At 56.3% G+C, this 12,336-nt stretch overlaps 1 protein-coding gene across 2 annotated transcripts; it reads left to right on the forward strand.

The window, feature by feature from the left end:
• On the forward strand, window positions 4,251-12,307 carry PPP1R1A (protein phosphatase 1 regulatory inhibitor subunit 1A). 2 transcript variants are annotated; one of them, XM_018047640.1, is made up of 7 exons: window positions 4,252-4,462; window positions 8,112-8,172; window positions 9,157-9,194; window positions 9,536-9,599; window positions 10,201-10,356; window positions 11,270-11,376; window positions 12,170-12,307. In XM_018047640.1, exons 1-6 carry the CDS (start codon window positions 4,379-4,381, stop codon window positions 11,344-11,346), a joined length of 480 nt encoding a protein of 159 aa, XP_017903129.1. In that variant the 5' UTR covers window positions 4,252-4,378; the 3' UTR covers window positions 11,347-11,376; window positions 12,170-12,307. The 2 variants fall into 2 exon arrangements, with proteins under 2 accessions (XP_017903128.1, XP_017903129.1); XM_018047639.1 differs by lacking the exons at window positions 11,270-11,376; window positions 12,170-12,307 and adding an exon at window positions 10,742-10,866 and having other exon boundaries at window positions 4,251-4,462.

Here is a 12,336-nt window from a genome sequence, read left to right on the forward strand (position 1 = left end):
TGCTTCCCCTCCTTCTTCATAAGGCACAGCCCCTAAAGACTCTCCCTCGTTTCCAGAAGAGCAGAGCCACCCCAAAGGAGAAAGATTGGCTCCCCAGTACGGATTTACAGAGCAGATGCCACACATTCTGAGCTGATTCCAAAAGAATTTCCAGAGATGTTTGAGAAACTGCAGCAAATTGGTGGGAACATATGGCTTCCCAGGGGGACCACTTGGCTAGAGCTCTCACTCCTACGGGTGTGTAAAGTCTCAGCTGAGTGTGTGCAAGTGTGCACGCATTATGTTTTCAACAGACAGGAATTCCGCCCTACCACACTGGCCAGCAGGGAGACACAAAGATAGAGGTAAGGGCTCCAGCTCCTGGGTTCTAACCCTCATTCCGAGACTTCCTGCCTGTGTGACAGTGTGTGTGTTCAGTCGCTTCAGTTGTGTCCGACTCTTTACAACCCCATTGGACTGTTGCCCACCAGGCTCCTCCGTCCACGGAGTTTCCCAGGCAAGAATACTGGAGTGGGTTGCCGTTTCCTCCTCCAAGGGATCTTCCACACCAGGGATAGAACCCGTGTCTCTTATGTCTCCCACAACAGCAGGTGGGTTCTTCACCATTAGCACCACCTGGGAAGCCCTTGTGTACATGTGTTGGTCGCTCAGTCATATCCAACTCTTTGCAACCCCATGGACTGTAGCCCACCAGGCTCCTCTGCCCATGGAATTCTCCAGGCAAGAATATTGGAGTGGGTTGCCATGTCGTTCTCCAGGGGATCTTCCCAACCCAGGGATCGAACCCAGGTTTCCCGCATTGCAGGTGGATTCTTTACCATCAGAGCTATCTGGGAAGACCGCCCACGTGACGGGAGCATACCTAACTCAGAATGACAAAAATTAGAACAGGAAGAAACCTGCACAATCACCTGGTCTTCCTCGTTTTACAGATGAGGAAACCAAGCCCAGTGTGTGTGTGTGTGTGTGTGTGTGTGTGTGTGTGTGTTGGGGAGAAGGGCGAGTGATTGCTGCAGGATGGCCCAGAGAGTTGGAAGCAAGGGGAGGAACTGAACTCTGACCTCCCAAATCCCAACCCAGATAGACCTTCCCAGCATCACCTCTCTACACGCCCTTGCTTTTGAAAAGTAAAATAAAGATCATAATTCTACCCTCCTTCCTCCTGGTTGGGTGTGGGGATTCGTGAATTAACATGGGAGAAGGTTAGTGAGGAATGAAGAAGATAGACAAATAAAAGCAGAAAGTGCTGAGAGCCACAAAGAGCAGCCCCCATTAAGCCCGAGTCCAGCTCCGGAGAGTCGGAAGGGTGGGAGGTGCAAAGTAATTGCATGGCCGCCACATCCCTGTAACCTTAAATATTTCATGGACCCAGAAGTACACCACGTGGAACAGCCACTGCTCCTCCAGTGGACCAGGACTGCAGCAGGGGCGTGAACGCTTGCACACACACACAAGTACACCTTGCACAGACACGTGCAAGTGGGGAAGGGCTGGGACAGGGCAGGCGCTGACTCTCACTCACTCTAGGAAGGGCTCCAAGAGCAGGCATGGCAACCCCCTGCCCCGCGTGCGAGCAACACACGTTGTCTTCTTCCACCCACAAGCAACAGACACCCACAGTCACGCGCCCAGCTCTGGGCATTAGAAAGGTCAAAACAATACCACCCAACACCTTCACAGACAGACACCTTCCAGCTCGTGCGGCAACCCCAGCACCCAAGGCTGCAGCCAGCCACACTCCCCTCCCCGCTCCCCCATAAGCACTTGCCCCCCGCCATCCCCAGCCTCCTCCTGGAGCCAGAAGCCGGAGCTGCCTCTCCTCCCTCCCGCTCTCGCCTCCTCTGCCTCCACCCCAGCACCGGCTGCTCCCAGGACCCCTCATCCCACGCAACCCCCATCAGCCATCTCTTCAAAGCCTGAGCGCTCTGGGCCCTCTCCTGACCTGAAGCTTCCAGGGAAGGGAGTCTGAGAATCTGAAGCTTGAGAAGGGAACACGAAGGGTGGATGTGAGGTTTTGATAGGAATTTCCACGACTAAACCCAAGTTTGAAGGGCATGTAACAAATTGGGTGACGGGTGGGTATGTAGGGTCTTCTTATGAGAACCTGGAAAGGTGACTCCCCTAATTCTGCTGTCTGCCAGGAGATACCACGACAGTAATGGTGTGTGTGTGTGTGTGTGTGTGTGTGTGTGTGTGTGTGTGAAGTTGCTTCAGTGGTATTGACTCTGAGCAGTTATCGATTAACTGAGAGCCTCCTACATGCTAGATACCTTACCTCCTATGACAGTCAATCCTATTGTAGGGAAAATTCTGCCCATTTTAAGTGTGGAAATCAAGCCTCAGTGAGGGGCATCTGAGGGCCTAGATGTCTTGATGTTCAGTCGCTCAGTCGTGTCCAGCTCTTTGTAATCCCAACATGTTGGGCTGCTCTGTAGGGCTGTGGGAATCCTGACTTCAAGTTCTAGGTTCCAGGGTCCTGGCGGAATAGGCGAGGGGAGGGGAGGAACAAGTCACCTATTTAAAGGACACTTTGGCCCCGGTTCTGTGTGCATGCGGTTAGGAGAGAAGTGAGTGCAAGGAAAGCCAGAGAGCGCGTCCTGCTGAGCCCCTGTGTCTCCCACCCTACCCTATCCTCTTCGCTTCAGGGCCTGCACATGTACTCCCACCACGGCCACTTGTGCGGAGGAGAGGAGCAACTGGGGGAGGGGGGTATCTGGGGCTCACAACCAGCTGTTTTCTAGGCTGGCCCTGCTACCTCAAAGAGAGCACAAAGGGACCACGCAGTCACAGGTTGGGTGTAGGAGGTCATTCCTGGAGCAACAGCGAAACAGAGGTTAGTTCACAGCAAACAGGCCCAGCCGACTGGGTCCCTTATAACCCCAGCCTTGCCCTGAGAAAGCTGAGCCAGGCCTGTGGTGTGTAAAGGGATACGTTAGGGGGAAGGCCAGAGGTTATTTTGGGAGGTAAGAGGGAAAGGGGCAATGTGAAATCCAGGCCAGGGAAAGGCTGCCCGGGAGAGGAGGCAACTGAGGATTTAGGCTGACCCCTTAGAGGGGAGGATGATCCCAGGGTCCCCAGAGGACCAGGCGTCAATCTGCACAGAAGGAGCCAGTTGTTGGGTTTAAGGTTAAAGAAACAGATCTCTGGCCCAGGCCCCTGCTCAGCGCCCCCTCAGAGTTCCCTGTCCCTGCCCCCTGAGCCCAGTTCTCCCCCTCCCCCAAAGAGGCATCATCCAGCCTTGCCCCGCCCCCAGTGCCCAGCGCCTCTCCTCCCTCTACCCAGTGGCCCCCCAGCCCCTGGCAGAGTGCCCAGCAGGTCTGGTGAATATTCCATCTCCCTCACTCACTAGTATTGGTATCTTGGTCCTACACCAAACTAGCGAGTTCTTCGCAGTCTTACCTCCATCTCCTCAATTACGGCAGATCTTTTCATTACTCTGCCAACAGTGGAACTAGAAACCAAACCCATCTGTAAACAAGCCACCCCACCAAAGGCATGCCCCTCTCCACCAGCAAGGAACACTCTCCGCTGGCAGGCCTTCCACCTGCTTTACATCCCCAGAATTTAGCAAGCAGAAACAGAAACCTATTTCACAAGCATTCCTGGCTCCCCACCCGTTTCTCCTCCTACTGAGTCCCAGATGGTCCTCGCTCCCTAAACCCTCCACCCACTGCCATCAAGACAGAGGCTCCGGGGACCCTCTAAGATCTTCGTTTCCCCCTCCCCCCACAGAGTGAAACCAGACCTGTGCCCAGACCCCAGACCTCCCCTCCAAGCTTTCACCTCCGGGCTAGCGTTTTCCTTTCAATGGAAAGTCCCTCTCCTGGTCTAACTTTAATCCCTCCTGCTGCAAGCCTAGATCCCCTTTCTTTTCTCTTTGAAGCGACCCCTTTAAGATCAGAAAGGAAATCTTCCTCTCGCGTGTGCAGCCTCCTCTCTCGCAGCGCCCCTCCACCTTCCCAGCCCCTCGATTTTGCCCCAGGTTGGAGAAGTTCTTCGTGACCGCTCCGCACCTCCACCCCCCACCTCCCTCCACCCCACTAGAACTCAGGATTCCCCGCCCGAGCCGCGTCTACTGCGCCCCGGGCCGGGCCACACCCGCCTCGCCCTTCCGCGGGGCGGTGACCCCCGGCAGCCGGCGGCGCGGCCACGACGGGGTTAAGGCTCCGGGCGGGGGGAGGCGGAGGGGGCCGGGAGGGGCGGGGGCCGAGCCAATCGGCGGCGGCGGAGTCCCCTGGGCCGCGAGCCGGGACCGCTGAGCCCGGAGCCGGGAGCCGAGCGCGCCGGGCTGGGGCCGGGCCGGAGCGGAGCGGAGAGGCAGCGCGCCCGCCCCAGCCCCGAGTCCGCCGCCTGCCCGCCCGCAGCCGCCGCCCCCGCCATGGAGCAAGACCACAGTCCCCGGAAGATCCAGTTCACCGTCCCGCTTCTGGAGCCGCACCTTGACCCCGAGGCGGCCGAGCAGGTGCGGAGCGGGGCGGGGCGGCAGGGGTCTCGCCCGGCAGAGGACGAGGGACCCCGGACTGTGCGACCCCAGACCCCCGCTCAGTCCTCCCTTGGCGGTGCGCCCTGGCGAGGGCCAGCGCGGTGTTGGGGGGGGGGGTCTTCTCTCCCCTCCCCCACCGCGGGAGCCCCATCTCCCCATCTGTGTTTCTCCAAGATGGACAGAAGGACGAACGCCTGCCCTCGAAGCCGGTGCCCACGAAAGTCTCTCCCTTCCTTCCCCAGCCCTGGGGGAGGGGGCTTGCCTGAGCACACGACCCCTCCCCCCCTCCACCAGTCTTGCATCCCCCCACCCAGTCAAATCCCGCCAGAGTTTCTGAGCTCGGTGGGGACGCCCAAGGGTGTCGGAGGGGTTAAGGGAGAGGGCAGGTAACCGAGGGAGTTGAAAGAGGAGAAAGAGCCCCCCAGCCCTCTCCTAACTGGAGGCGATCCTGCCGGAGTCCAGAGAGTGAGGACGAGAAGGGGTTGAGGAGAACTGGGAGGGCTGGGGCTTTGGGGAGAGGAGTAGTCGTGCGTGCAGGCTGGCTCCCCTCTCTGCAAGTCTGGACACGTGGGTCCTTGTTCGCAACTCCTGCCCTTTGGATCGGTAGTGGGGAGGGGGGGCGGGGAAGGCATGGGAAAATGGCCTTGGGGAGACCGAGGCGGGGGCTTCTAGGGGCTAGGGTCCAAGCCTGAGCGGAGACACGGAGAAGCACTGTGCTGGCCTGGGCTCAAGGGTGGGAGTCCAGGGCCCTGGCCCAGCCTCCCGTCCTGGCCTATTTTTAGCTCAGAGCAGCCTGGCAGAGGCGGCAGTGTATGAGAGTGTGTGAGCAACTGTGTGTCAGGGAGAGTGAGCATGTGTGTGGAGACAGTGACCACCCGTGGTGGCTACTACCACCCATTTGCCAAATATTTGCTCTTTGCTCCATCGCTTTTGGTGTTCTCTGTCCGTTTGCCTAGACATCCCTGCTCCTAGAGAATAGTCGTTTCCCACAAGGTCTCTGCCCTGCTTCCCCACCTAGCTGCGGGGGCTCTGGCTGGGCCTCCCCACCTGAAAAAGCTCTGAGCTCTTGGGATGGGCTGGAGAGCGTGTTCTTCCTGCTGCTCCAGCTGTTTGGGGAAATAAGGTCTGGATGTGAAGGTTCAGTACACTCCCTGTAACTTTAGCTTTCCAGAGTGTGGGGAGGGGTTAGGGACCTGCATCTCCATCCCTCTCCCTGGCCTGGTGGAAGCCACATCTCCAGACCTCAAAGGTGTGACAGCAGGGAGGGAGGGTGGGGAGACTGCAGACCTCCTGAGGATGAGGAGTGTGGAGAGCCAGGAGCATGGGGAGCATTCCCTTGGGGTCAGGGAAAAGGCTGTTATGCCTGGAGGCAGGAGACTGGCTAAAATAACCTCAGATCCAGGGAAAGGGGCCCAAGAGTGTGAGTGAGCCAGGGGCTTAGGGGTGAGGTTCCAAGCAGAAATGCCTGCCGCTGACGCAGCCAGTGCCCATGCCTGACACCTGCCTCTGTTTGGTGTTAGAGGAGGCAGGTGGAGGTGTGTGTTGAGAGGAGGAAGGGGTAGGCCAGCTGGCCTAGAGATCTGGGGGACAGGGGAGGAGGAGGAGGCCATGCTATAAAGCCAGAGAGAAAAAGAGGCTGGGACTTCAGCCTGCTTTTCTCTCCTCTTCAGAAATCTGTGTCTGCTCGGCCTGAAATTCTACCTGTAGTCCAACTTCAGCCCCTCTTGCTGTTACCCAAATGTGTAGGCAAAAAACTCCAGGCTTGGCAGGAGCACCTAAGCCAGATCGACCTGAGAGGGTGGCAGGGTTGGAAACTCTGAGTTATGGAGCACAGAGTGGCAGGGGATGGAGGGGTGCCCACAGCTACCAGGTCCTTGGCGTAACTGGTTTGGAAATAAATCAGAGGCAAAGGCACCAAGCGTCCTTGAGAGCTAGAATTTGTGATAGGGGCAAGGAAAATGAAAGAGACCAACACTCGTTTCCTAGTAGTTCAGGGACCTGGGAGTACTTCCAGAAGTCTAACTTCCCTCCTCCTGTAGGACATCAAAATTCTCAAGGACTCTGAGCGCTTAGAAATCTTGTCCAAGGCAAGGATTTGGTAATGGAAGGGACCTGTCCAAGGTCAGAGTCCTCCTGCCCTCTCAAGGCCCTTCCCATCATACTTGCAGTGTCCTTCTCAGGCTCCCAACTCCCACTCATCCCCACCCACCACACCCTCTGCCTGCCTCAGCACCCCTCCCCCAGGGCGGACGAGTTCTCTCCTAGGAGAATGGCCTCACTCCGCTTGCAGGAAGCATACTTGCCCACCTGAGGGCCCCCAGCACGTTTGCACCAGGAATAGCCAGAGGTGGACTCACAAATAATGTCTGTGCAGCACATGCCTATATGTGTGCACGATCACACACACACAGAACTGGTATTGCAGGGACCTTAAAATGTCACCCCAAACAGACACCGCTGGCTTGTCTTGAGAAAACAGTGCCTACCCCAACCTACCCCTATTCCACACACCCATTTCTTCTTTGGGGAGCCCCTCAATAGACTAACCCTGCCCCCTGCTATACCTGATACCCACTTTCTGGGCAAAGAAAAGGGCAGGCGTCTTTCCACTCCCACCCCACCCCTTTACCCCACTCCAGTAATGATTCTAAATAATGGATACAGAGAGATAGGGATGTGATCATTCAGTGTCCTCAGCCTACTCCTCTCAGCCCTGGATAATTTTAGCCTCTTTCCTAGTCCCATTAGTCTTCCCTCCCCTCCTCTGCCCTGGAGGGAGTTGCAGGGACTCCAACCCCACGGTTCCCTTCACTTCCAGACCTCCAGAGAAAGGGGAAAAACTACACGTCCCAAGAGTCCTTGGACTGGCTTTGACAACAACCAACTTTATTGGCAGCAAAACTGAAGAACAGAGGCAGGGGAAGAGGGGCTCAGAGGCCCGGCAGTCAATCAGCTCTTACCTGTTAATTTCTTAGACTGGGACCTGGGAGCCCAGGATCAGATTTTTCAGCTTAGCTTTAGTCCCTGGCCATGGTCCTGCCTCAGGCTCCTCCTCATATGATATTTACCATGACAAGGATTTCTCCAGACCGTTATTTCCTGTGTGTGTCCAAAGACAGGGAGGAGATGAGGGAGGGAGGGAGTGGCACAGGCCAGAAGAAGGCGCATTCAGATCAGACCTGCCTTCTCTGTGCTGCCCTCCCAGGCTGGGTGGGGCTGGAGGGGTGCTCTCCGCTGGTGCTGGCCCACAACAGGTTCATGTCCTTTTGGGGAGTGGGCTGGGACACTGAGGGGAATGTTTTCTTCCCTCTCGGGTTATTTCTGACCATTGATCCAGGATGGACGGAAGGACAATGGGCCGGAGATCAATGCATTAGCACAGATATAGATGCTGAGATGGAGAGCTGGGCCAGGACCTGGGGAGATGCAGAGACAGAAAGGGGGCTAGGGGAGCAGCAAAGAGTGGGGGAGGTCTTCTGGGTCCCCAGGGCAGAGGGAGGGCCCAAGAATGTCCCCCAGGGACCGAGGGTTCAGTGTAACGTGGCGTGCTAAGTGGGTGGTGTGGATTCTGTTGCTGAGTGTGCGTGGGGCCATGACGCTTCCACATGTACTTGACCTCTTCCCTCAGATCCGGAGGCGCCGCCCCACCCCTGCCACCCTCGTGCTGACCAGTGACCAGTCATCCCCAGGTAAACCCCAGGATGGTCACTATAGGGAGTGGGGGCTGCTGAAGACAGCTTGGTCCCAGTGAGAGAAGGCGAGTGCTAGATATAACAGGGCAGGTCTGAGGAGCCAGAGGTCTGCTCGGTCCCAGAGGCACCAAAGTAGCAGCTGGATTAGCAGGAGGGTTTTCTTTGCCTTGGAAAGACCGAGCAGGAGACCACTTGGTTCCTAAGCCCCCCAGCAGTTGGGGTGGTCAGTGGAGTGCTGGTTGCTGCGGCAACAGCCTTCCAGGTTTCTCCAGCAACTGAGAGGCCGCTGCCCCCATCCCCAGAGGCGGTGACAGCTGTGAGGGGGAGGGACCGCCTCCATCAGCTATTTTCACAGCCCCCAGAGGGGAAGGGGAAGGTTAGAAACAGCTTAGGGAGCAGCTGGCATTCTGGTCACCAGCGTCCCCATCAAGGTCTGGAGAGACAGCAAGGTCTCAGAGAATGTCAGGGGCGCTGGCGGGAGAGTGGAAGAGAGATGGTGATGCCAAGAAGCCCGACTGGCAATCCGCATGCCTGAGCCTCCAACTTCCCTCCAACTACTTAAAAGGATCGTCCTGTACAGGACAAGTTTGCCGTTCTCTCCTCTGCTTGGTCCAGTTCTCGATCCAGGGTAGGGAGAATGGCCGGAAGGAGGCAGAGATGGATATTTCGGGAGGAAAAGAGCAGGAGGACCACAAAGCCTGCCTTCAGGAACCTCCAGGTTTGAGGCAAGGATGTAGGTGCCGGCTAACTACAGAGACAAGGACCAGACTAGAAGCAGGAGATAAAGCCAACCAGCAGAGCAGGATGGGGCTGGAGGGAGGAGGCCAGGGCAGCCCGTCAGGACCAGCTTCCTAGGGACAGATATGAGGGACCAATCACAAGGGAGGTGATTGCAGGGGCTCCTCCCCTTGAGAAGTCAGACTGCCCAGGGCCCCTCTGGACCTCCCATCCCCATCACATTCTCCTCTCTCCTTCCCTCAGAGGTAGATGAAGACCGGATCCCCAACCCACTTCTCAAGGTGAGCTGGCCCCTCCCGCTCAGCCCAGTGCAGAGAACCCCCAGACTTATTAGAGGGTTATACCTCCAGCCACTGCCCCCACCTGCAGGACCTTTTGTCTCCCTCCTGCTTGTGCCCTTCACATGTTCTTCTTGAGCGGAGGTGCACGCGCAGTTCCATGCATTCCCCCGACACAGCCGTCTTGCTCACCATCATGGGCAGGGTAGGGGCTGGGGAAGCAAGAGTTTCCTTCCCCCTACTTTCTGAAGCCCACGCCTCCCCAGTCCCCATCTACAAGCATGGCAAGGCGGAGGGGAGGGCGAAAAGGGTGGGCGCCCACCTGTGCCCTGTGCCCTTCACAGCCCACTTTGTCCATGTCTCCACGGCAACGGAAGAAGGCGACGAGGACCACACCCACAATGAAAGGTTGGGAAAACCCTTCCCCGCCACACCTGATGCTGAGCAGTAGCCAGGACGGCATCCCTTTGGAAGGAATCCTTGGGAAATCATTAAACCTGCCTTTGCAAAAGGAGAGTTGCTGGAGCCTGAGGGGGGAGGTGGGGTGGGGAGGTGTTGCATTCCAGCTCTGCCACCGACTAGCTGGAGAGCCTGGGAGAACCCGCTCAACCTCCAGGGCCCCTGGATACTACCTCACTTTGGCCGTTAAATAAAGTATGTGAAGTCACCCAGCACAGTGCACTGCACAGAGAAGGTACTCAAATTTTTCTTGAATCTAAGTGGAGTCTTTTCTCCTGCCCACAAGGGAGAATAGGTATCCCAGCAAGTCAGGAGGATCTTTTGTTCTTAAAGGCTCTCCCCTTCCCCTCTCTCAGCTTTGAAGAATGTACATTTTATTGTCTAGCTTTAGTCCCTCTTTATTGGCCAATGAATGTCCTTCCTTGATCAGGAAAGTCAGATCACACAGGCAGTGTGCACTGGCCCTCTAGTGGAGCTGTTGAAGCTGAGGGTCCACAGAGGAGACAGGGCAGTCTCGTCCAATGCTCTCCCCCTTTCTCTTCGCCCCCAGAGCTCCAGATGATGGTTGAACATCACCTGGGGCAACAGGAGCCGGGAGAGGAGCCTGAAGGAGCTGCTGAGAGCACAGGGACCCAGGAGTCCTGCCCACCCGGGATCACAGACACAGCAGCGGAGTCACGGCCGGGCACCTCTGGGAAAACATACAGTGCGTTCAGGCTGGGGAGGGACCAGCCCAGGGGAGGCCAGCCTTATTGGCTATGGGGAGGGGCCTAGCAGTAGCCAGAAACTGTCTTGAGAATATGGATCCTTTGCATAACCAGCATGTGTTTGCATCTCTTCACCTTTCCTTACTAAATGACACCATCCCCTCCCACTTGGACTTCCCAGCTCCCTGATATATGGGGGGGGGGGGGGGGTCGGCAGGAGGTGCCTGCCAGAATGGAAGCAGCTTTCTGGGCTGGAATTCTGGCTCTGCCACTACACCAGCCCCGAGGCCTTGAGCTACTTACTTAACCTCAGTCAGCTAAGTGATAATGATGGCGCCTATTGCATTGGGTTGTTTGTGAAAATTAAATGAGACTGGTCCTTAGCTCGGCAGCGAACACACAGAAAGCACGCAAGAAATGGAAGCTGCATGTCCACGGGTCCTTATCCCAGACGTGGGTCAGAAGTCAGAGTTTTTCCAGCTTTACCAAGGTGACAACGGAATATATACTGTGTGTTCCATCATACTCCCAGCAGAGTCCCCCTGTAGTCAAACACATGAATATTTCTGCAGGGAAATGATTGGGCACACTAAGTGGGATACATACGCTATCAAAAGCTTCCTGTCTGTTCAGGTCAGGTTTAGCCACACATTGAGATCATACCCAAATTTTTAAGCTTTTTTTAGAGGTTTTTTTTTTTTTTTCCTGATTGCAGACTTCAAAAACCTAGTGAACCTAAGTAGTCATTGAGACCAGAGAAAACCCTGTGGGTCTTGCCCCCTTGCCCTCAGCTGGCCTTGGGCTCCTCTCAAGGGTGTTGGAGTATGGGATGGGATAAGCAGAAGCAGCTCCCTCTCTCCAAGCCCTGGTGAACTCTAGCTCTCCCTGCTGCCACCTGCTCTCCCTCCTCAGAGCCTGCAGAGTCCATCCCTAACACTCAGGAGAGGGGCAGTGAGAAACCCAGCACAGAGGGGCCCTCAACCCAATGACCACCGCTGGATTCCCAGGGAGCCAACGCGGTAAGACCCCCGGGCTGCGTGCCCAGTCTGCAGGGGAGCAGGCTGTGTGAGGAGGGCAAGGGCTGAGATCTAGAGTCAGGGAAAGGGAACAAAGGACCAACTTCAGCCTCTGAAAAGCTGTCCTCTGTGGCTGGAGGATTTGCATCTCCCCTGATGGACAAATGTGCTTCCCAGGTGGCTCGGTGGTAAAAACTCGGCCTGCCAGTGCTTAGGAGAGGCAAGAGAAGCAGGTTATATCAATGGGTCCAGGGTTATATTTCCCCTGGAGGAGGAAATGGCAACCCACTCCAGTATTCTTGCCTGGGAAATCTCATAGACGGAAGAGCCTGGTGGGCTACCGTCCACGGGGTCACAAAGAGTCAGACACGGCTGAGCACGTACACCTGGTGGATAAAGAGATATGGGATTCAGCTGCAGCAGGGGGCACTGAGGTTAGACTCGTCTGAGGACTTCTGGCTCCTGGAATCGATGATGGAAGTAGACCATGGATTTTCTGATAAAGGGCATTTGGAACCCAAAGGGAGAGCCTCATCTGTCCAGGCTGGATGACCGCTCCAAGACCGTTCCAAGTGGTCTTGCCTGGAGTGGAGACATGGATGAAATGACCTCACGAGCTCTGATTTGACAGTCTCCCCTCCACTGTGTAGACAGGATGAGGGGCCGGTGACTGGTATGGGATGCTACACTTAGATGCCTGACTAGCGGGATGGCTGGGCACACCAGTGGGGGAGGGGACCATAGGACCTCAGGCCTCTCACTCACTTTCTCTTCCTACCCGCTTCCCTTGCAACAGGTCTGAGAGTGAGGAGGCGTCTTGGAATCAAGACCGCAGTTGAGAATGCATGGACACTGGATTTGTTTCTTATTTCCTCACTTTGGGGGAAAAATCTCTTGTTTTTAAAAAGTGATAAATTTGGTGTTAAGTCCTTGACATTTTCCTTCTTTCCCAACTTGAAGAAT

Source organism: Capra hircus, chromosome 5 (genome assembly GCF_001704415.2).
Source record: "Capra hircus breed San Clemente chromosome 5, ASM170441v1, whole genome shotgun sequence".
Classification (NCBI taxonomy): domain Eukaryota; kingdom Metazoa; phylum Chordata; class Mammalia; order Artiodactyla; family Bovidae; genus Capra; species Capra hircus.